This window comes from Eulemur rufifrons, chromosome 19, assembly GCF_041146395.1.
Source record: "Eulemur rufifrons isolate Redbay chromosome 19, OSU_ERuf_1, whole genome shotgun sequence".
Taxonomy (NCBI): Eukaryota; Metazoa; Chordata; class Mammalia; order Primates; family Lemuridae; genus Eulemur; species Eulemur rufifrons.
In genome coordinates this window covers 61451497-61475045 of record NC_091001.1, presented here as the reverse complement: position 1 = coordinate 61475045, position 23549 = coordinate 61451497, and the positions used below count along the sequence as shown (strand labels likewise).

The 23549-nt window shown below is 44.7% G+C and overlaps 1 protein-coding gene across 1 annotated transcript in view; it reads left to right on the top strand.

The window, feature by feature from the left end:
- ANTXR1 (ANTXR cell adhesion molecule 1) overlaps positions 1-23549 on the top strand; it is a 220168-nt gene that overhangs the window by 166019 nt on the left and 30600 nt on the right. The window contains exon 17 of the mRNA XM_069494028.1: positions 4703-4783. Within this exon, the coding sequence (XP_069350129.1) occupies positions 4703-4783 (81 nt within the window). The remainder of the gene's footprint in view (positions 1-4702; positions 4784-23549) is intronic.

Below are 23549 nucleotides of genomic sequence, written 5' to 3'. Positions count from 1 at the left end.
TAAAGAAAGACCAAAAGAAAACAGAAGCACAAAACAAAAATTACCCTGAGGGGGTGTGTGTGTAAGGAAAGTTTCTAATTTTATCCATTAATTTATTTCATTTGAGGAGAAGCCTAAGTCACACTATTCACCATGTATTTCAAGGTGTAAAAAATCAAGCTTCAGTCTACAGTGGCCCTGTAAGTCAAACTACTCTCAAAATTCTAAATCTCTGACTTCCAACAAACTAAGGCAGACAAACCAGAAAAGAAGACACAGCTGTTGCCTGGTAAGGAAAAAAAAAAAAAAAAGAAAACCCAGCTCCAGACACCCATGCCCCAGGGTGCTTGGAACGCACAGGCCTATTGTTTAGAAAGATTAGAAAGAAACAAAAGCTATGGTTTCCACAGCACTTCCACTTTGTCTGCCCTTGTGGATTGGAAGTTACTGTCTGAGGCTAAGATAGTTTGGGAGCCCTAGTTGGTAAATTTCTCATTTTATAGTCAAAATATGTCAACTTCATATGAAAGAAAGCTATTTTTAAATTTCAGCTAATACATTCTGGCAGAGGGTTCCGAGGCTTGTGGAAAAATCTTGGTCTTAGCTTCACAGAAGCTGCTGGGCATTTTGCCTGGGGAGCACAGACCAGTGTCTTAGATGCGTCCTGAGGAGAGGCCTGTGCAAGTCGAACACCTGGATCTGACAGAAATAAGGTGGAGCCAACTCAGAAGCCTCCTCTCGAACTTCATGTAAAGCGCAGGGACTGGTTGGAAGAATCCCCCTGTGGCACTTCTGGCCCCAAAGGGACCTAGCCCATCTCTACTGTCTTTAAATGAAAGGCTGCTGGCACATACAGAAAAATCTAGGCTCTGGAGCCTCTGTCGTGCATTTCTCTTTTACTTTGGAGAGTTATTTTTTATCCTCATCTTGGTTGTAAACACTCTTTTTCCAAAGCTTACATCAACTCTTGCATGAAAAGCTATGTGACGGAGGAGTGAAAAGTTTACGTTGTGTAGATTGCCCAGATTATTTTCTGTGCTGCGGACTTTGGGGCTTTGGGTTCCTTTGTGGCACAGCCAGAGCTCAGAACGCTGAAGATACCACTGGAACTGGCCGGTGTCACCCTGGCCAGAAGGGCCCAGGGACAAGCGCTCACCTGGATGGAGCAGGCATGGCAGGTCGGGCGCAGTTCCAAGTGCTCTCCGTGCACTAACACCTTTATTTCTCAGAATAACCCTTAAAAGTAGAATCTACTACCACACCCATTTTACAGATGGAAAAAACCAAGACACAGAGAGGTTGAGTGACTTGCCCAAATTCACACTGCTAGCAAGATGTTTCTTGGTTGATGTTGTTAACTGCAGTGCATCCGTTTGGGCTGCCAAGGAACTGAGTTCTTAACCAACAGAAGGAGAGAGAACAGGGAGCCTGGAGGTAAAAGGGCAATCAGGAAACTCTTCACAGAATGAGCGACAGAAGATGAGGGCCTGGGCAGGAGCTGTGGAGACGATGGGGCAGGGGTGGACAGGACGAGGCGGAAGAGAGCTGTTGTTACTCTGAGACAAGCACCTAACCTCAACATTTAATTTTGGACCTTATATTAATAACAAGTCTGTAGAGTACATGGTAGTATTATCTCCATTTTAAAGATGAGAAAAGTAAGGATTAGAGAGATGAAACAATTTGTCCCACCTGCAGAGCTGGTGAAGAAAAGACCCAGAATGCAAACTCGGGCAGTCTGGCACCAGTCGCTTCGTGATCGAACACTACACTGTGTTGCTGCCCATTCTCCCAACATACATCTGGTGGTTTCTGCTCCAATGCTATGCATGGAGCTTTACATTTCTAATGAATTAATTAACACACATCTTTGATGGCCAAATTTTCTTTTTTAGCCCCATCTCATTGCTCCTCATTTGTCAAGGAGTTGAGTGATTAGCGCACAGAGCGCTGTGGGTGGGCTGATATACAAACTCAAATACTGGGAATCCTCCCCCTCCAAAAAAAAAGAGAAAGGAAAAGAAAAAGAGGCATTCATCCAGGAAATCCACCTGGTTAGATCCTGAAATATAAACGCTTATCCCAAAGAACCTTCAAGGAAAACATTTAGCTGATGATTGAAACGGTTTAATGCAAAAAACCACGCTGCACACAGCAGCAGTTCTATCCCGCATTCTAAAGTCATTTCAAAATATTTTTAAAGGCTTTTGTAAATTCCTTGCCAAAAGAGATGAGAAACACTACACTTGGCAACACAAAGTTTAACCCACAAGAACTCGAACAATGGTTGATAAAGGTTCAAAAATATAGTTTTTATGTGTACATATAACCCACCAGAAAATTTCAGAACTTGAAGTCTTCAAGATGATTCTTAAACTAACACTGCCATTATAAATGCTTTGTGTCCAAGAACTTGAACTCTCTAGATGTCACCAGCCTTTCCAGCACTGTCATTCCAAGACCTCTTCCAGATCATGGTTTTCAAACATTCCTAAGAAATATAATTTTACATTTTGGTCCAGTATATGTCCACACATGCACATACACACACTCGTATACACACACATACATATTTAACTGGAAGAAATTTTTCACAAAACAATACTTATCCTCACCATGTGCAATTAATATTTCTTTTTCTATTCTATTTTATTTCTGAAAAATTCTGGTTCTAATATACAAAATTGGTTTCATAAGGGCTTAAAGAGTTGCAGCCCACAGTTTGAAACCCTATTCTAAAGGATCTAAAATAGAGCACTGCAGTCAGAAGATCTGCATGCAGAAGAATCTGCAGTTGGTGTAATAGAAAGTGTATGAGCTTTGGAATTAGACAGACCTGGATTCCAATCACAACTCTCCAGTTTCTAAGCTGTGTGCCTTTGGGCAAGTTCCTTGATCTCTCTGGCCCTCCATTTCCTCTCCACAACCCTTTGGGATTGCTGGGAGAATTAAATGAGAGGACACAGGTGAAAGCATGGAGCACTTAGGAGCATTTCATTTGACAAAAATATTGAGCACCAGGTGCTGTCGTAAGGGTTAGGCATACAGAAGTGAACAAAACCAACGCTACTTCTGCTTTCATTGAGCTGGCATTTCAGTGGCCAGAGACAGATGATAACACATTAACTGCCCTGTGAGTTGTATTTAACTCAGACTAGTTTTGAGCCCAGGGCCTCATGAAGTGTATGTAACTCACACGTTTCTTTATCTTGGGACCCATGTGAACTATTTTTCAATTATTTTCATTGAGCTGGCATTTCAGTGGGCAGAGACAGATGATAATACATTAACTGCCAGGTGAGTTGTATTTAACTCACACTAGTTTTGAGCCCAGGGTCTCATGAAGCATATGTAACTCACAAGTCTCTTTATCTTGGGACCCATGTGAACTATTTTTCTATGAACACACAGAAAACAATAAAAATATTTTTTTCATCAAATTAGAAAGGATTGTTTTGTTTTCGAAGTTTTTTATTCTATCTTTGTAATAAAACAACATGGCCCCAAGGAAAAAAATTTTTTTTCTAGTGTGGCAGTCACTGTAATAAGCAAATAAACACAGAATATGTCTGGGAATGACAAGGGCTATATTGGTCTCCTATGGCTGCCATAAGAAATTACCACAAACTTAAAGGCTTAAACAACACAAATTTATTACCTTATAGTTCTGGAAGTCATAAACCCAAAATGAGTCTCAGTGGGCTAAAATCAAGGTGTTGGCAGAGCTGTGTTCCTTTTGGAGACTCTATGAGAGAATCGGTTTCTTTGTCTTTTTCAGATTTCGAGGCTGCCCACACTCATTGGCTTGTGGCCCCTTCCATCTCCAAAGCCAGCAGCATTGGGTTGGCCCTTCTCACACCAAGTCACTCTGACTCTGCTTCTATCAGCACATCTCCTCTCACTCTGGCCTTCCTGCCTCCCCCAAGAAAGGACCCGTGTGGTTAGATTGGGCCCACTAGATAATCCAGGGTACTCTCTCCATCTCAAGATCCTTAATCACATCTGCAGAGTCCTCTTTGCCATGTAGGGTAACATATTCACAGTTGCCAGGGAGCGAAGTCATCTTTAGGGTGCTCTTTGTCATAAACTACGAAAACCTTGCCACTGACAATCACTCTTCTCAGTTTCAGCCCATTACACACAACCCCAAAGAGGCTGTGATTTGGGGTAATCTGTGTCTGCGATGTTTGGGTAATTTGTCTCTGAAGCCTGGGCTCCTGAGCAAGTTGTAGCTGCTGAGTGAGCCTAGCACACAGCCAGAGATCTGCATCCCAGGGGCCTTAATAGATCTTGCCTTGTCAACACTAATGTTTAGTTATTTTCCCAAATTTGTCATTATTGTCTTCATTTATGAATTCTGGGCACCAATTGGGAAGAAAAAACTTTAGTGAAAAGTTGAAAAGATTGATTTGTGGTGGGAGGATATGCCCAGAAATGTGATAAGGACAGAAGCCAAGAACATGAACAAAATTTGTGTATGCAAATTTGGGGCTGCCCTCGGGTCTCAGAGTACATCCTTCACAAGTATCAGAGTCCTCTGTTGTGTGTCTCTTTCCTCCTACATTCATGAAGCCCGAATTCTGAACTTAGGGGCTGGAGCGTCACTAATCCCGTCACACCCATATTGTTGGTGCTATAAGTGCATGGAAAGTTCTACATGCCTACAGTGACTAGCCACTGGTCTGGTTTCATATGTAATCTTGGTGCATTTGTTTTATTTCAGGGAAAACTCGATGCTTTGTGGGTCCTACTGAGGAAAGGATATGATCGTGTGTCTGTGATGCGTCCACAACCAGGAGACACGGTAGGACTCAGTGACAGTCTCTCTCTCTCACACACACACACAAACACACACACACGTTCATTTTGTCTCTCCCTCTGTCTTTGTAGAGCTATTAATAGAATAACTTTGGATTCTAGAAAAAAGCTAGAATAATTTCAGATATACAAATCCAGCTATTATTTAATGTTGTGACAAATCAGATACTGATTTTCAAAATTCTGGTTGTTATAAGACGGTGAGTTTTGATTTACTTTTCTGAAAAGGATTTTGACAGAGATATGTTGGGTTTGGCCTCCTAGAACTTGAGCTTCTCAATTTATGGCCACAGAGAGTGAATAAAGTGGGCCTGGCTGGTACTTTGGGCAGTCCCAGGAGGGTGGCCTGCTGGTCCTCAGCCACACTGGCCAGTGGTAAGGAACAGAGGGCCAGTGCCTCCAGGATGGGGTAAGGGAATACAGGGCCACAGGAAACTCCTGCCATCTTCCAGCGGGTGTTGGGCCCATCGGGTCTCCAGGACCACAGAGGAGTGAGGATTTGTCCAGGCACTGTCAGGACCAAGCTTGGAGTGTCGCCAGCCAAGAGGAGTTATAAAAGGTGGAGCCAGCAGAGACCTTAGAGACCAGCCCATGTCTTCATTTTCCAAATGAGGAAATAAAGGACAAGAGAAGATGAGTAACTTGTTCTGGTTCAGACAGTAAGTAACAATGCTGGAAACAACTTCAGTTCTGCTGAAATGACACCATTGCTGTTTCTTCTTGTAAGAGCTAGTCTCTTTCCCACAAGTTTTACAGAGCAAAACGTGGGACCAAACTCTCCCTCAACTACCAGCAACCTGTATCTTCCGCTTGCTTCCTTAGAAATCAGGCACTTTAACCCAAAAGCAAAATAGAGGTGTCTAATTTAAAACTCCTTTCAAATCAAGTGGATGTGGGTTTCAACCTCACTACCTTCCTGGCTGGGAAACTTCAGGCAAGTCCCCTAACTTCTCTCCACTTCATCTTTATAAAGTAGCTGAGAGCCAGGCATGGTGGCATGCGCCTGTAGTCCCAGCTACTGGAGAGGCTGAGGCAGGAGGATTGCTTGAGCCCAGGAGTTTGGGACCAGCCTGGGCAATGTATTGAGATCCCATCTCTTAAAAATAAAAAAGTAGTTGACAATAACTGCTTCATAGTGCAGCTGGTTGGGGAAGGTAATGTTTGTAAAGCATTTGGCCCACTGTGGAACACTTAGTAGTGCTCGATCAATGGCAGGTATTCTTAACGGTCATTTACTTTGAGCTGTTCTGTCTATGGATGGTTAATGCAATCCGTTTGCGTTAGAGAGACCCCATAGTTACTCTGCTCACCCCTCAACATGGCACAGCAAATAAACACCAGAGCAGAGCCTGGTAGACAGGCCCCACAACCCCTCTCCCTTTGCACCTGGTGACAATGGGTGGTTTGTGGCTGAGGGGATTTGGTGTAAAGTTTTATAGCTTGTGCAGACTACTGCCCAATTAGCTGCTCCTGCTGCAAGCTGTGGCAGGGCCAGCAGGCAAGTACAAACGTGAAACCAGGTCACATAAATGCTGGGTTGATGTGCCCTCATGGCGTAGGGAATTTGAACTCCTGTCTGTGACAGTCAACAAGTACAAATTTCTATACCAAATCTTAAAGTAAAGACTCCACAGTTAACAGAAATGAGCATAGGCCGTAAAGTTAGTACTCAGGGAGGTGTTTGGTCTTATAAATCACAAATTTGGTTTCTGTGGCAAACGGAGAAATATTTTTTAGCATCCATGAGATTCCTCTAACAGATTAAGAAAAAAATAATAAGGTATATAAACTAGTATTCAGCAGTACTATTTTTCATGACAGAACATGCTGGTACAGTATATAATCCCTTTTTTTTTTTTTCAGAGCTACTGAAGAACATCTCCACTAAAATATGTTAACATTCCCTTCTCCACTGACCAGTTTGGCAGAAACAAATTCACAAACTGGGTCAACCTAAATGGGAGGGGTACAAGAAAAAGGAAGGGTAGAGAGAAATATTATCATTTATAAGATATAAGAACACTGCTTGGGGGCAAAAGGCTGATTATATAAATCCAAGAACAATGGAATAAAAACTGATGGAATTTCCTCTAATGAATCACACCTAAATTGAATCTCTTATTCACTAATTATGAATGAAAGTTTGTGATAACATTTGGAGATGTTCCATATGTTTTTGAGAAACGCAGTACCACCTTGAACTTTAATTCTCCAATCATGCAAAATAATAGACTTCAGGTACAAGAAATTTAAGAATTAAGATATCTTTGAACATATTCTCAGCACTGTCACAAGTCATGATTGTTCAGTTTACTCTTAAATGGGCTCTCTTTATAGAAGTCTTGCTAAAATTATAAGGTATATGAGAGAAATAGGTGCAGAGAATTGTGGCTTTGTAGTCGTGGTGACTGCTACAGACATTTTGATGTACACATGGAGTTACACAAGAAAGCTGTCACAGATTAAGTAAGAGCCCAATTTCAGAGCTGCCTTGTGGCTACTCAGGAAAGAATTCCAGGGGAAGGAGGACAGTATTGTAGCTTTGTCTACATGCTTTTTCTGTTTTGTCTTGCATAACCTTAGAAGACTCGCTAGAGACCTGCAGTGCTTGCACGGTGATGACTCTGTACGAATTCCTCAGCACTGATTTATGGGGCTGACCACATTTTCCATAAACTCAAAATGACTACATCCAGGCATGTGCTCATGAACAAGAGTCACAGGTCCTGAATTTTTCCTTTAAAACAAAACAAAAACAAAAATCACCTAATTACATTCTTGGTTACATTCTGAATTGCTTCAAACATATGTTGACCTCATAGAAACCTGGCAATTCTTCCTCCTCTGTTCCTGTCTCCTCCATCCTCCCCCCAGCTAACCGGCCCCAGTCCTGCAGATGCAGACACAAGCCCACCAACAGAGCCTCTGAGGCTGCTGAAAGGCCAGAGTCCCTCCACCTCCTGAGAGCGGTCCCTGCTCCGGGTCAGGGAAAACATGATGGGATGGCAGCAGGGGATGTGAGTGCTTCCCATCTGCCATCACTCATCTTCCTCTTTCTGCCTGAGTGAACTCACAGCCCCATTGCTCCTAGGAGCCTACCAGGAAATCCCAGGGCCAAGATAAAAGAGAAAGCACCAAAAGAAGCCACTTCCATAGCAAACCAGCAACACATCTGATCCTAAGATTGTTAAGTTCGCTAAGTATGTGATGTTCCCCTGCTCCCAGTATGCAGTCACCATAGTGTTCCTTCTAAAACATGGATCTCAACAATACCATGCTTCAGCCCAAAATTCTTAACTTGGTTTATTAATAGAAAGCCCTACCTTTCCATCTCATCTGCTTCTCACCGAGTTCCCTCATCACCACCACATAGGCTCCGAGCACATGGAACTAGCTACTCGCCGTGCCCTGAACGTGCCAGGACCTTTTGTGTCTCTGTGCCTTTGCTAAGTTTCTCTGCTTGGAACGCCTTTCTCATCCTCTCTACGTAGCAAACGTCTGTTAACTTGGTAATATTGTTCATTGTTCCCATGGTGTCCCTAAAAATACAAAAAGTTCTGGCCAGGCCTTTAAAAAGGGGGCATTGCCAAAGCCGAAGACAGTCGACAGAAACTAAGCAAGAAAGTTTGGAAACTAGAACCTGTGTCCCATGAACATTTTCCAGGATGGTCCCCAAGGCTTCCTGCACACTTTAGCCACTCTTTGAGTTCAGAAAATTTGCTCATCTTTCAAGGACAAATGGCTGAAGCAATTTAGAATGTTCAATCCAAGAAAGAAATACTTAAAGAGATCGTGAGGGTTTTATCTTGGTCCTTTCTTGGTCATGATGTGATGCATTCCATTTTGTAACCTATTTTTTATCACTTCACCATATTCAAGGAATAATCTTTCCATGCCACTACATAGCCTTGCATAGTATCATTTTAATGACTACATTTTCCCCTTTTGGGTATTTATTTCCAAGTATCATTAGTGTAAAGGAAGCTGCAGTCAGTATCCTTGTTTCCATATCATTGTGCACAGTTATGAATGTTTCCTGAGGACAAAGTGTCCAGCTTTCTACTGGATCGGATGGCAAGCAGAATTTTAAAGCTTTAACACATACTGTCAAATTGCCCTCCTGAAAGATTGTACAAATTAACCCTCACATCAGCATCTTTGAAAAGCCCATTCCCCAGATGCTCACCAACATTATTAAACTTACCTATTTGATAGGTGCCAATTTAATTCTCATTTTTTATTATTAGTGAGGTAGAACAATTTTTTAAAATGTTTATTTTCTTGTTTATCAATTGCCTATACATGGTTTGGACCATTTTTCTACTAGATACTTTAGTGTTGATTTTTATGTGGTCATTTTCTTAACCCATCTTCATTCATACATTAGTCAAGTGATTTGAGGGCCTACTATGTGTCAGATCCTGTGCTGTGCATTAAGTATAGGTGTTGACTCATGAAACTTAAAGTCTAACATTATATACATATACATATAATGTTAGACTTTAGGCCAAAGTTATGGCCAAAGTTTTTCCTAGTTTGTCATTTACCTTGTAACTTTTAAAAAATACATTGAAGTTATCTATAATTTCATAATCAAATCTGTAAATCTTTATAATTTCTGCCCTTAGTGTCAAATTCAGAAGGGTCTTTCCTATTCCAAGGGAACATAAATTTTCCCAAAAATTTCCTTCTACACTTCTACTCCCCCAATCTCAGTTTTTGGTGGTAATATGAGTTTTCCCCTTTTCTTTATCTTTCTGGGTATTTTAGTATAAATTTAGCAGAGGATCTTTGGGAGCTACGGGTCACATGTTATATTAAACTAGAAGTACTGGAACATTATCTTTAATTCTTTGAGGTTAGAATGTGACTTGGATTTATTCTGGGCCATCCCAATGGACAGAACTAGCCCCACAGGTAGAAGTGACAAGGAAGCAGATTTCATCTTAAAGAATTGACAGATGCAAGTTTCAATACCACAATGGGCTGCCCCAAAGACTAATGTTGCAGGTAACTAATGTTACCAAACAAGGATAAAACAAGTTAAACCACTAGGCTAGGGTACAGTAAGGGGTTCCTGTAGCAGATCAGTAGTTCTCAAACTTGAATATCAGAACTGCCTAGAAGGTTTGTTAAAACACACCATCCTCATGGTTTCTGATTCAGGAGTTCTGGGGTGGGATCTGAGAACTAGCACATCTAACAAGCTCCCAGGTGTGCTGATGTGGCTGGTCTGGGGCTCACACTTTGAGAACCACTGAGATAAATTGAACTTCAGAGTCCTTTTAACCCTGAGAGCTTGAGATTCTCAGTCAACAGTTCTATATTTATTTGATCACCACGCCACTACTTTTCTGTATTTCTCCATAGAACACCTATTGACACAATTGGGGAATAACTAGTCTAGCTTAAATCTAAATATTAAGTCCCAATCAGTAGTCTCTACCTCCTAGCTATAGGCAATTCTGTTCCTAGATTACTAATTTCAAACACAAAAACATAAGCAAATTCAGAGATCAGAGATCGTGGACTCCAGTGATTTTCAACCTGTTTGTACATTGTGATCACCTGGGGAGCTTTAAATGCTGATGCCAGGGTCCCACTCCAAAGGTCCTGTTTAACTGTTCTGGAATGAGGTCTGGGCAGCAGGGCTGTGAAAGCTCCCCAGGTCATTCTTATGGGCAGCCAGGGTTGAGAACCAAGGAGATGGTCCAATTCTCTCTGTTTCACCCAGGGCAGCATCGTCCATTTCCTTCTTGACACAATTTAAAGGCAACTCTCCACATGCCTTCAGAAACACTAGGAGTCTGACAGGCATAAGGGAAATGGATGATCACAATCTCCATGTGCTTTCAACAGCCCCTTTCCTACCAGGAAGATGGTTAGCCTAGATTCCAGCTGCCGTGTCATTACTGCTTGGGGAAAGAAGATGGGAAAGAGAAAATAGAACTGTGCTTCATATGTCTGTTCAGGATGGAATGCACTCAATCTACCCACTACCCTAAGCCCTCCCCACTTTTGCCCCAATTCGAACTCCACCCCCCCTTCACGTGCTCCTGTAGGATGCCGTCTTTGTTTTCAGCTCCTTGGGTTTCTCTCAGTTCTGGCATCAGGAGGCTGGTACATTCCATACTATCTCCAAGAACAAAATGCTAAGGCCCGCTCAGCTTGTTTTGCAAGCCTGGGTCGCTGCAATCAGAAGAGACCCGGGGAAACACACACGTAAATGCACATAAACAAAGTTTGAAACTCATCTGAAGTGCAGCCCCGAAGGTTGTGAAATCCTCCCCCGAGCTCCAGCGCCAGGGCTGCCGTTTGAGCAGCTGTTTCCAATAAGGGCGTAAGGCCCATCACATGGGCACCGTGTCTCCCTGCTGTCGCAGAGGCGACACGGCCTGGACAGGTTATCTGCCAGAGGAGAGAGCATCCTCTACCCCGCCCTTCTAAAGCACATGAGCCTCTTGCACCATCAGCAGACCTCAGAGAAAGCGTTGCATGCTTTCTCTCTCCTCTCTTCCTGCTGCACATTCCCTGCATTCTCTCTTTTCTCTTCCCCTTTTCCTTTTATTTTTTCCCCCTCCACTGCCCATTTCTAGGGCCTGCTGTGGTTGCCTTCCCTGAAGGAGTCAAAGGTCCGTTGCAGTCCCACTAAGAATCCCTTTCTGCACTGAGCGCTAGGGCTGCCAGTGGGAGAAGACTAAGCTCTGGCTTCCAGGAGTTCAGTGTAGGATGTGGAAGAGAAGAGATAGCCAAGGGTTGTATTAACTGCAAATTAATTAAACAGAAGCGTAAACTCACTCATGATAACTTTGGAGGTAACTATGAGATCTATGATCTCCATTTTACAAAGCAGAAATTGAGGCTCAGGGAAAGGTATTAACTTTTCCAAGGACACACAGCTGGTATGGGGCAGGTCTGGGGCTTGAATTCAGGATTTTCAGTCACACTAGGGATTTCTGAACTCCTTTGCCAATTCAACAGATACTTGTTGGGCACCTTGTCAGAGCTGAGCGCTGTGTTAGTGCTGGGCGTTCAACGATGGGTGAGCCCTGTGCCTGCGTCCGGGGGCACTGCCCGCTGTGAAGGGCTCTGTGGTGGCGCTGAGTGCATGCGGTGTGGGGGCACACCTGGCAAGGCATCTCGCCAGCCTTGGAGTCAGAAATGGCTTCTTGAGGTGACTTTTAAGCTGAAACCAGAAGGGAGAGAACATTCTAGGGAGAGGGAAGCTTGAGCAAAGATCTGAAGGTGAGACTGTGGCTCCTTCAGAGAGATGCAAGGATGGGGGGAGGACAGAGCCTGGAGTCCAGAGATGTTGAGGAAGCAGAATCACTGATCTGGTGACTGCCGGGTGTGGCGTGTGAGCGAAAGGACGGTGTAGAGGAACCTCCAGGATTTGGCCCAAGTGCCAGAGCTGGCCATGCTGCCATTCACCAGGATGAGGGCGCAGGAAGAGGAGAGCTTTGGGAGGGAAGACAAAGACTTCGCTTTTTGACTTGGGGGTGCCTGAGGGACATCTGAGCAGAGAAGGCCAGCAGCAGGTCGGGACCAGGGTATGGCGTGCAAGGCATCCATGACACGAACTCAAAGGAGGTGCTCACACTTAGGGTCATGGAAGCGTAGGCACCTAAGAGGAAGTGCCTCCCTAATCTGTGCCCTGGACACCTTGTGTGCCTCACCCTAATCCCAACCTGTGCACGAGGCAGTTGTGCTGTGGTGAGAGCTCTGGGCTCAAGGCAAAGACTTGGGAGTCATCCATATGGCACCTAAGACCAACGTGAATACAGGAAGAACCAGGGAGGGGGGCAGAGAAAAGAGAAATAGGTCAAGCCCTGAACCCTGAGGGTCACATCCTTTAAGTCAGGATGGAGAAAGAAAAGGGAGAGCAGAAAGGAGACCAAGAAGGGCGGGCCAGAGAAAGAGAGGTTGCAACAGGAGCATCTGAAGTCGTGGAAGCCAAGGGAAGATAATATGTCACGGAGGAGAGTGGAGTCAACAGTGTCAAATGACGGAGTAATTAAGATGCAAGAGCAGTCCTCTAATGACATTAGCAGTAAGGAGGTCACGGCAACCTTGGTAGCCCAGGCTCAGTGGAATGGCAGGGACAGGAGTGAAGCTTAGCGAGCCAAAGCAGCAGCTGGAGGAGATCTGGAGCTGGAAAGGGTTCTTTGTCTTAGTAAGACCAGGGGACTTGAGTGTGATCAGGTGCTGATGACAGAGACCCAGTAGCGTAGAGTCGCAGAGAAGAGCCCATGGACGGAGTGCAGAGCCCTTAGGGGAAGGGGGTAGAGGGAAGTGCCAGTCCTCCTTAGTGACATGGGTGACAGGGCCCAGATGTGGGTGAGAGGGCAGGACGCCAGGGCAGCCCTGAGATGAGCCTGGAGGAGTGGGGCAGCTGGGCTGGGGGCTCTTGGGAACAGCTACACGTTGGGAACCCATCGCTCCTATCCTGGCAGCACCTCCCCAAGTTCCAGAGTGGATGTCTGCACTTCCTCAGGAAACATGGTGGTGTCCGGATTCAATACAACAGCAGGTGTAAATAATTCAAATAGGTGGGAGTTCATTTTCTTCCCTTCCTTCCGCCTGAAAACTGAAACTGACCTCAGAGAATTTTAGATACATCTCAACATGTATGAAAACCTTTTTTTCAGGATTATTTTATGTTTAAACCAGCAATGACTAAAAGAATCAAATTATGTACATTTAAAGTCCTACGTGAAGGTCAAGTTCTTCTTGCACAATAAACAATAAGTTTATCTTGGCTTTTTACACTGAGTAAACAGAGATCCTCAGAATTTCTGTCAGTCTCTGACACCAGGCTATACGGCCCCAACAGATCTGGGGGGAAAGTCCAATGTGCTGGCCCCTACTCCTGACCTTTTATAAACTTTTGTAAGAAGTGGATCATTTAAGAAAAAGAAAAAAAGAAAGCAAATTATAGGAAATGTTCCTAGAGGGTGTGATTTATCTTGGCACAGCACCTTCCCTGGATGTTTGAATTCTCAGTAGTATTCATCCAGTTCTCACCCTTGGAAGTCTTTCCTTTGCTGTCTCATTGGAGGGGTACGTGAGTACTTAGAATTTTTGGCTTAGTTTCCTGAATTTAAGAAAGAAAAAGTTCAAAACAGTCTGTCCACAGCAAAAACCAAACTGTACCCAAAATCTGCAAAGTTAACCTTTTTCAGAGAAGTTAAGCCCGAAGTTGATGCTACAAAATATACCATCTTGAAGTTCTTTTTTTTTTTTTTTTTTTGCACCAACTTCCTTCCCCCACAGTAGGAAGTCTCTCTGAGGATATAAATGTGAAGGCAATTGATGTGATTGAGTTCTCTCCCCTCTTCCCTGTCCCTCTCCCCCCTCCCTTCTTTCATTTCCTCCTTCCAGTTCCCCCAATCTGACCCGTCTTTTCCCACAAGCATACACACTTAACACTGACATACTGGAGTGTTATCATCGTCGTCATCATCATCATCATCTTTCGGCTTCAACTTGTAGGACTTTCAACTTCAAATTGTCTCATCTCCCAAACAGCTGCAATAACAGAAGGTCAAGTCCTGGTATCAAGTTGCAAACAGCAAACAAGGGAGAAGTAAATGCTGAGATTGAACAAGACAGGGATGGGGATAAAACACCCCTGTTCAAATTCTCTGACCTCATATTTTTTCCTTCCAAACAGAAACAGGACTGAGGGAGGTAGGGCTTGGCTCTAGGGTCAAAATTTCACCCAAGTGCATAACATTTTAGGAAGTTTGCTACTTTGTCCAAACATGATGTTTGTGTCTGGCCACTTGGCTTCTCTGGGCCTGTTCCTCCAGCTGATCGCACTGGAAAAGATCTCCTCTGGGGACATTCTGTGACTCTGTGATAGGCATCAATTAAGAATCCTCATAACCCAGGCTGGTGGGAAGTTTTGTTCTAGCCTGAAAGCATTGGATTGAATCCTAGATGGCAAAATCTGACCTAGAAGTTAGGCGTCCGGAATTCACAGCGTGGGGAAGAGCCAGCCTGCTATAAAACATCCACACACACCCATCTTCTCTTGGCATCTCCATGACCACCCCGCCATAACCTGACGCTCAGTCTCAGAGAGGGACTGGCAATTTCTCATAGCTCCAATCCCTTCATTTCAGAGGCATGGAGAGTGAGGTCTGGAAAGGTGGTCTGGTGAGAGGCCCCCAAGCACGCCCAGGTACATTATCTCATTTACTCCCCATCACCACCTTGCTTTAGCCTCTTTTTGCATATAGGAAAGATGAGGCTCGGATAAGGTCCCTGACCTTTTCAAGGTCACAAAGGGGGTTAATGCAAGTGGCAAGACTAGAACCCACTAGCCCTACACTTCCCAGCTCTCCTTGAGTCCTCACCCCAGGCCAGGAGAGGAGGGTGCAAGTCCAGATCAGGCCTGATCTCTTGAAGAGAGGAGAGTACCAGACCCAACTTTGGAAGGCAGAGCTAGTCCTTGTCACCCAACCCCTTCCCTTCCTGTCCTCCTACCTTCTCCCACTTCCCAGCACCTTTCCATTTTTATACCCTGCCAAGATGACATGACCACTGATGCCCTCCCACAGAGCTGCACTCTGCACGGGATGCCGCACCCCCACGTTCCCTCCTGTTCTTTTGCTCTCCGTGCCTCCCTGCGTACCAACACTGTGTCCTGGACAGAGTGCTCCCATTCATTCGATAACTATGTCTGGAACTCCTCCTCTCCAGCAGGCACCAGGCTGGGCTGTGGGAATTTCGCATGAACAAGGCAAGATCCCTGCTCTTATGGAGTATACACTGGAGTGATCGGAAAAGATCACTAAATTACAACGCCATGTGCTAAGTGGTATGAGGGGGAATTGGGGGTTCTTTGGGAGCATGGAGCCAGGAGACTTAACTCAGGCTAGGGGATCAGGGAAGACTTCCAAAAAGAGGAGACCATTTGGCTGAGACCTGAAGATGAACTCTCCCAATAAAGTGAGGGAATGGCCTGTGGTTGGAGGGAACAGCATGTGTGAAAGACCCAAGGGCAGAGGAATGGAGAGAGGTCGTACAGGAAGAGAGAGGACGTACAGGCCAGCAACCAGGGAGAGAAGGGAGAAGAGCCACTCTCACCTGGCTCTGTCTTCTCAGAGGCACTCAGCTGAAGTCCTGCTTCCTCCTAGACCCTCCCCCAGTCAAGGCTCCTTGTCCTTCTGCCTCCTTCCTTCCACTTCTGCTTACAGCTAGTGCTGCATGGTTTAGCACCATTTTAATTTCAACCAGTACTGACTTTTAACTCCCTGAATAAGTTGTAAGCAATTTGAGGGAAGGGACCATAGCTCTTTTTTTTTTTTTCCTTTCCCTCACAGCACTGAAGACATAGCTCCATTTGTTTCCTTGTTCCAGGTGATTATAGCTTTTTCTGCAACCCCCAGGTCACAGCTGTCTATAAACTTTTATGATGCTCCCTTCATAGGCAGCTGCATTTTTGTAATGGGCAAGGAGACATCTCAATAAATCCTCTGTCTTTTAATGAAGAGAGAGAATTCACAAGGTCTTCTAGGGGCATCTCCAGATAAAATGAGGCTGATTAAGGATTATTAAAACACTAAATTTTTATTACAATTGCTATTCATACTTTTTGACATTGCCATCCATTTATTAATAACTTTGACTTTTAAAAAGGTTTGTTTATCGGGACATGGTGATGCAAGCCTGTAGTCACAGCTACTCAGGAAGCTGAGGGAGAAGGAGCCCTTGAGCCCAGGAGTTGGAGGCTGCAGTGAGCTGTGATGGTGCCACTACACTCCAGTCTGGGCGACAGAGCAAGACTTTGTCTCTAAAAAGAAAAAAAAAACTTGTTTGAAAATAGAAAGTTAATTAAAAAACAACTGTCTTACGCTTCACTATTCTCACTTTACAAATTCATTCTTATGCCGTTTGCTTAATGGTTAGTGTTTTTCCATTTTTTTTTTTTTTTTTTTTTTTGGCTAATGTCATGAGATAGAGCAAAGTCAGGTTGAGAATCCACACTGATGACAGAGTTAGCTTTGGGGGTGCTCATTCCATTCCTCTAGACTTCAACACCTCTGTCCATTTCTGTGTCTGCTCCCAGCATGCTGAAAGGTGTGGCACCCAGGCATTGGCCTCAATGACTGGCATGCCTATTTTTCAAGGGCTCTATGGTTCCGACTTGGATACAAGATTTAAATGGGAATAAATCTTGTGTAAGCTTTTCCATATACTCTCCTAGTTACTAAAGGTGAATTATAATGGGAAACTCTAAATGTCACAGAGTCTGGAAAATTGGACATCATAACGGGCAACCATTCCCCTTTGCGGTGTAACTAGCAAAAGTGGGCCTAATGGAAAGTCCACTGTGCACTCATCCCTGTTGCTGTGCAGGACAGAAAGTGTTCTCTTCTTTCTCTTTCTAGCAAGGGAAGTAGTTCTGACCAACAAGGTTGGGATTCGTAGGCATGGTGGCAGAGAGAAAGGGGAAGGCCAGTGAGTAGTAGGAGCAAGCTGACCAGAGACATGAGGCCATTGCCTCAACACCCCACCACATGTGTAGGTCTAGGGGATGCCCTGCCGGCCCCCAGAGACAGCCAAAGCAGCTGCAGAACTGAGGCCCCTTTCTGTGCTGGTAAACAGTAAACCCAGCCCCCAATATCGGGAGTAAATCCATGAGAACCCCCCATGGCCCATGGTCCCCACAGCACCCATCGGCCATACTATTGCATCCCGCACTAGATCTCTGCTGGTGGCCCTAAAGTTGCAAATATGTTTGCTAATGGATCAAAACAGAATGTCCTGGCAAAAACGGAATCTTACAAGTAATTAGCATCAAGCCATCAGTCCACATGTCTATGTCCCACACCAGGCCACTCATAACCACATGGAGGCTTCCAGAAAGGTTACCCTGCCCATGTGAAAATGCCTATGTCATCCAGCAGTGTTTCTGTGCTTTCAGATTGCTGCAGACTCCAATGCTGGAATGCACATTCTGACCCCCACTGTGTCATTCACAGCCAGACTTTGATGCCTGTCCTTTATAAAACTCACCCAAGCCATGTCCAAAACTAGACCAGTAATAAATTTATGTGTCAAAGGAGAACACATAGCCTTTGAATAACTATTTCAAAATAATTATTTTGCTCTCTCAAGCTCATTCCTTGATAACATGTTTAGTTCTAATTCATTTCCAACTCTGATTTTTTAATGGCAACAATTGGATTATTGAAATGCTTTAGCTTTGTAAACCATGGCACAAACTGTTCCTCCATGAAGAAATAGCTTTTCATAAATCTTCCCTAGAAATGCCAAGGTTAGAGGAGGGGCACATGATTTGATTCTAAGTGAGTAATCTCCCTAGCACTTCCAGGAAAGAGAGAGATGCAGTTTCAAATACAGTTTAACATGTCTTAAAGAGTTCGTGGCCATCGGAGGATAAAAGTCCTTTCATAACAGGAATTTAAAGTCTTAAAATAATCTTCTATTTGGCTCTTCATGGGAAGAGTTGACCAGGCCTTTTTCCTTCATCTGCAGAATAAGACTAGGCAACTTGGTGGGATTACAAATGGGCTCATATTTTAAAAAATGATTTGTGACCTTCCCTTTACTACCACAAGTAGCAAAAGATGTTTTTAGATCTGGAATATCTCAAAAGCAAGGTCAAGAGTTGACTGTCCAATAAGGCAGCCACTAGGCACATGTGGCTCTTGAGCACTTGAATGTGGCTGGTAAAAAAAAAGACGCTCTATAAATGCAAAATACACCCTGGATTTTCAAAGTAGTATGAAACAAAGAATGTGAAATCTCTCTTTAAAAATTTTTACATTGATTACAAGTTGAAATGATGGCATTCTTGATACACTGGGTTAAATAAGATATGTTAGTAAAATTAATTTCAACTGTTTCTTCTTATGCTTTACAAATGTGGCTACTAGAAAACTTTAAAATGCCCGTGTGGTTCACGTTATGTTTCTGCTGGACAGCGCTGGTTCAGAGGACTAGCCTAGAAGACACTTGTGAGAAGGGAGATGACATGATTTCCACGCAGGCCCTGAGTCCTCCAGCCATTTATATTTTGTGGACATAATAAGGAGGTCAAAAATTACGGGTCTGTGCCCTTCCTGGTTTTCTAGTAGATCAGCTATGACTGCCTTTTTGGGCCAATTCCTACCCTAAATTTCTTATTCTTAGCCAGAAGTCTTATATCCTCCAAATCAGCATGTCACTGTTTGTATATTTGTTTTTTAAGCAAACAAGCATTTAAGGGGGTCTCTCTACTGCTTCTACCTGCAGCCTCATTACAGAGAAGAAAGGGCCTGTAGCATTTAAAACTTTGTTCTGAGTATCTGTACATTTATAGGATCATCTGCTCTACTTTATCTTTGAAAAATTCTTGGGAAGCAAATATCAGCCCCACTTTACTAAAAAGGAAACTCATTTGACTAGAGCAATAATGATAGCTCATATCTGCCAAGAGCCATATAATTTCTAACTGTTTTCTAATGCATTTCTTCTGATAAGCCTAGGTAGGTATTCTCAGTACCAGTTTACAAATGAGGAAATTCTCTTTACAGAGAGCTCAAGAGCTTAGGCCTCACACTGCTATTGGAGGAAGTAGCATTTATTCAGTCAACACATATTTATTTGTTGTACTAAGCACTGATGAACAAGGAGGATGTGGTCCTTTTACGGAGTTTGCACCCTAGGATTCACAACACCCAAGTGTTAAGTGTGAGACCAAGCATTAAGATAGGGTGGTGAGTAGAGAGAGAAGGGATAGCGAGCCTGCAGCCTGCGTGGTCAGAAAAGCCTTCTCTAAAGAGGTGACATTGAAGGTGAGATGTGAAGGACAAGAGGGAGTTGCCTTGTCAAGGTGAAGAGGCAGCAGCTAGCACAGAGCCTGCAAGGCTGGAAGGAGCTTGGCATGTTGGAGAAACTCAGAGGCCAGCGTCAGCCAAGTGTAGTGGAGATAGGTGGGCGGTGAGGTCAGAGAGAAAGGCAGGGACAGTGGCAGGCAGGGCTTGTAACCCGGGGAAAGGTGTTTGGATTTTGCTCAGGGTGTGATGTGAAGGCTTCATGGCGTGGAGGGCTTAGCAGAGGAGAGACATCATCTAATTAACGTTCTACAAAGACCCCATTTGACACGTGGGAAGAATGGATTGCAGGGAGGCCATCGTGGAAGCTGGGAGATCAGTGAGGAGGTTGGTGCAGCAGTCCTAGGTGAGAGGCAGTGGTGTGGACCAGTGTGGACCTAGCAGAAATTTCAAGAAGTGGACGGATTCTAGAAGCATGGTGGATATAAAGCCAATGAGACTGGCTGGTAGATGCCTGTCCCTCTTTATACCTGACTGTTCCTCCAGCCCCCTTCATCTCCTGCTGTGTCCTTCCCAAAACACTCTGCCCAGGGAAATATAATTCCTCTTCACCTACCTAGTTGTAATGCCCAGAAAACAGAATGAAATTCCAGCAGATTGCCATTGTTTATCACCCCTTGGTTTTGCTTTGTTAATTCATTGTCCTGCCTAGCTGCTAGCCTCTTAATTGTTTGTGTTGACCTTTAGAGACACATTCAAGGTAAGGAGGCCTTGCTGTATTCTAAAACCACTTCAATGGGAATAAGAGGCAAGTGATTCTACTCCTTCAGTCTCCTTTTGGCTGGCAAGATGAGCTGCTTGCCTGTTCGTTTGCCCTGCTACCATTTGAAAACCATAAAAGCCATACATGCCAATCATCAGCAAAGATCATGTAAGAAGCAGATGGTGTGTCACAAGGTGATTATCTGTATGCTGCTGACAGTAAGATGAAGAAGAGAGTGATCATGGGCGGAGGGGGCAAGCCGGAGGCCAGGGCTGGTCTGAAAAGACTACAGAGAGGAGGTGTGACTCAAGGTTTTCCTCAGAGGATGCTCTCAGGCTCTGGCTAAATAAAGAAAAACAGGAGGGGTATGAGATCAAAACAGGTTGCCAGTCAGCAAACACTTACATGTGCATGCGTATGTATCTGCAACTCCTCCTGCAGCCAGTGAAAACATTTTCTTGGCATGTGCACTGAGCTTCATTAATACTCAAGGGCAATAAATGCTCTCAGTGCTAAGGAATGAGAACTCGCCCTTCTTCACTGACGAGCATAATCTCTTCCCAGGAGCACAGAGAGGGATCAACTGTGGCAGCAGGTGTTGAGCACATCTGCAGAGACTCCACACCCACCTCTCTCTGACGTGAGGGAGTTTTTACTTTTTCTGCACTATGAACTACACTCCCTCAGAAACCTTCACTGGCTCCCACTGCCTGCCCACACATGGTGTGTTTTATGGAACACTTACTCTACCACTGCTCATAGGTGTCATGTTAGTTTGGAAAATGCTGCACTTAACAATGTTAAAGAGGCTTTAGTAGGCCTGCAGGATTTCAAAGATGCTTTAGCAAGCCAGTGTGCATTGGGAATCTCCAAAGGGAGGACATATTATGCAGCATGTCCCAAACCTGTAAATTACAGATCTGTTTTCAGAGAGCATCACTTGGCACTAATATTCTGTAGAAGGCGCTTTGAGAAATGCTGGGCTAAGCAGGATTTCCCCTGTGCCCTCCTCAGCTGGCCAGGCCCGCACAAAGCGGACTGCGCTCTTGGCATTGTTGTCCCCTACACGCCTACATATTCCCAAATTACCCTGCCCCTTCTTCTCCTCTCATTGTAACTCAGGCCAAGTCCTGTCTTCTCTGCAAAGCGTTGCTGGTACCTCCCAAGTCTGGAGATGCCTTCTGCCTCAGATGGTTGTAACGTTGCTTTACGTCACACTCACGTAGCATTGGATAGCTGGCTTCTACCCCTTCCTGCCTCTAATACCTCACCATGGTAGACGCTCCATAAATTCTCTATCAAGGAAGAAGAAAAGCAGGAAGGAGGAGCACAAAGAAAGAGGTAGGGGAGGAGGATGAGAATAAGGAGGTAGAGGAGGAGGAGAGGAAACCAGGGAGGTGACAAGCAGAAAGAGAATTTCACAGGACTTTAGATGTGATACTTTTGTTGAGTGTAGGTAGGAGGCAAAGCCCAGGGAAGGCAGCCTTGACAACTCAGTGGAAAAGATGCATGAGGTTCTGCTTATATGCCCAGCCAAGGCAGCTCTCAGGAGGTGGACCTGGCTCCGTGCCGCACTTTGCTGAAGGGCAGTGCCCATTCGTAGGGTATCAGCTCTAACTGGTAGATGCAATATATATGAGACTGGGCACAGATAATGACCCCTTAACCTAACCTGTGCTTTATAATAAAATATATACATTTTTTTACACTACCCAGGAAACAGCACCTATATCCATTTCTTTGTTGTTTTTTGTAAACAAAATAATACAGTATACAGTTAGGATTAAATGTTAAACAAAATTAATAACCTACAAAGTACAAATTAAATAACCCTAAAGCAATGGCTATAAGACGGCTAGGGCTAAAGGCAGTGCCTTCCTTTCAGAGAGGAGCTGGAGCTGGGGCTTGAACCCCACATTTGTAGCCCAGTGTACACACTATGTGGACCATTGGATGCTCTGCTTCTCATGGCTGGGCAGTCTGTACTCTCATTCTTGGCCAAATGGCCAGTTGCCTGAAATGGAGTTAAAAGAAACATTCCCAAATCTGCCCCATGCTTCTAACTCACACAAAAATGGCCACTTGGCATAACAAACCCATTTTCTAAAGGGACCAGAGCTGCTTTGTTTTTCCTGTGTGTTTAAAAAATGCTGAACAAAATGGCAGACACTGTCAATAAGGTGAAACAGACGTCTTCCAAAAGAGCCCCTTCTCTGTGAGCCGCCACTCCATTTCTGTTGACTTAGTTACCTTCTTCAAGGGCCAGCAGTCTGGCCAGAGTTCCGCCCTGGAAAAGCTCATCCTATGGAAGCACAGCTTGGCAGGTTGTCCAGACTCCTGTCTCTCACACACTGTTAAATGCCCAGATGTATTTCCTTCATGCGTGTGAAGAAATTCCATTTCAGAGCGTCACGGCAACACCTAAGTCTGTCTCCTGAATGTGGTTCATGGAATGTGCCAGGGCCTGTATACCAGGAGGCCTGGGTTCCAGTCAACGTTCCCTCTGACTTGAGCAGAGACGGCAGTGCCCAGGGTGCCAGCAGCCAGGGGACATAGGTGGGGGCGCTGAACAGTGAGCATAACGGGCCGGTGCAGGGTGTGGGAGAGAAGTCAGCCCAGCCCCTCGGTCCCCCTTCCAAGCGGGCTCAGCCAGGGCAGGACTGGTCCCAGGGTGGGAGCAGGGTCTCCATGCTGGTCACAGCCAGCCCTGTGGGAGAGAAATGTAGGTGAGAAACCGAGTGTCTATAGGGCCCAGTCCTGGAGGGCAAATCTGGGGCCTGCAAGGAGGAAGAAGAGAAAACAAGGCTGGAGTCCCCAGGCTCAGGGAGACCAAGCCATTCCCCACCCCACAGGCCACATCATCCCTTTTGTTAGCTCCCAGATAAGTGTGTCTCTCTCCTTCCGAGCACGGGTATCTGGTATATGGGCAAGAAGACATGTGACATGATCAAAATAAAGCTTTGGTTTGTGTTTCTCTCCACTCCTGGTAAACTTTATTCATCGAGAGAGATTTTTCTTCTGCCACCAGACACAGACATGGCAGGCCCCATAACTGTTCGGCCCACTCTTAGTCTATAGGCAGGTCCACTCTCAAAAACACACTCTGAATTCGGTCATAGAAAGTCCAATCCAAGAGATGAATCAAAACCTCAAACTTGGACCAGCACTAAAGCTTCCCTCCACCCCCATGGAAAGGGGAG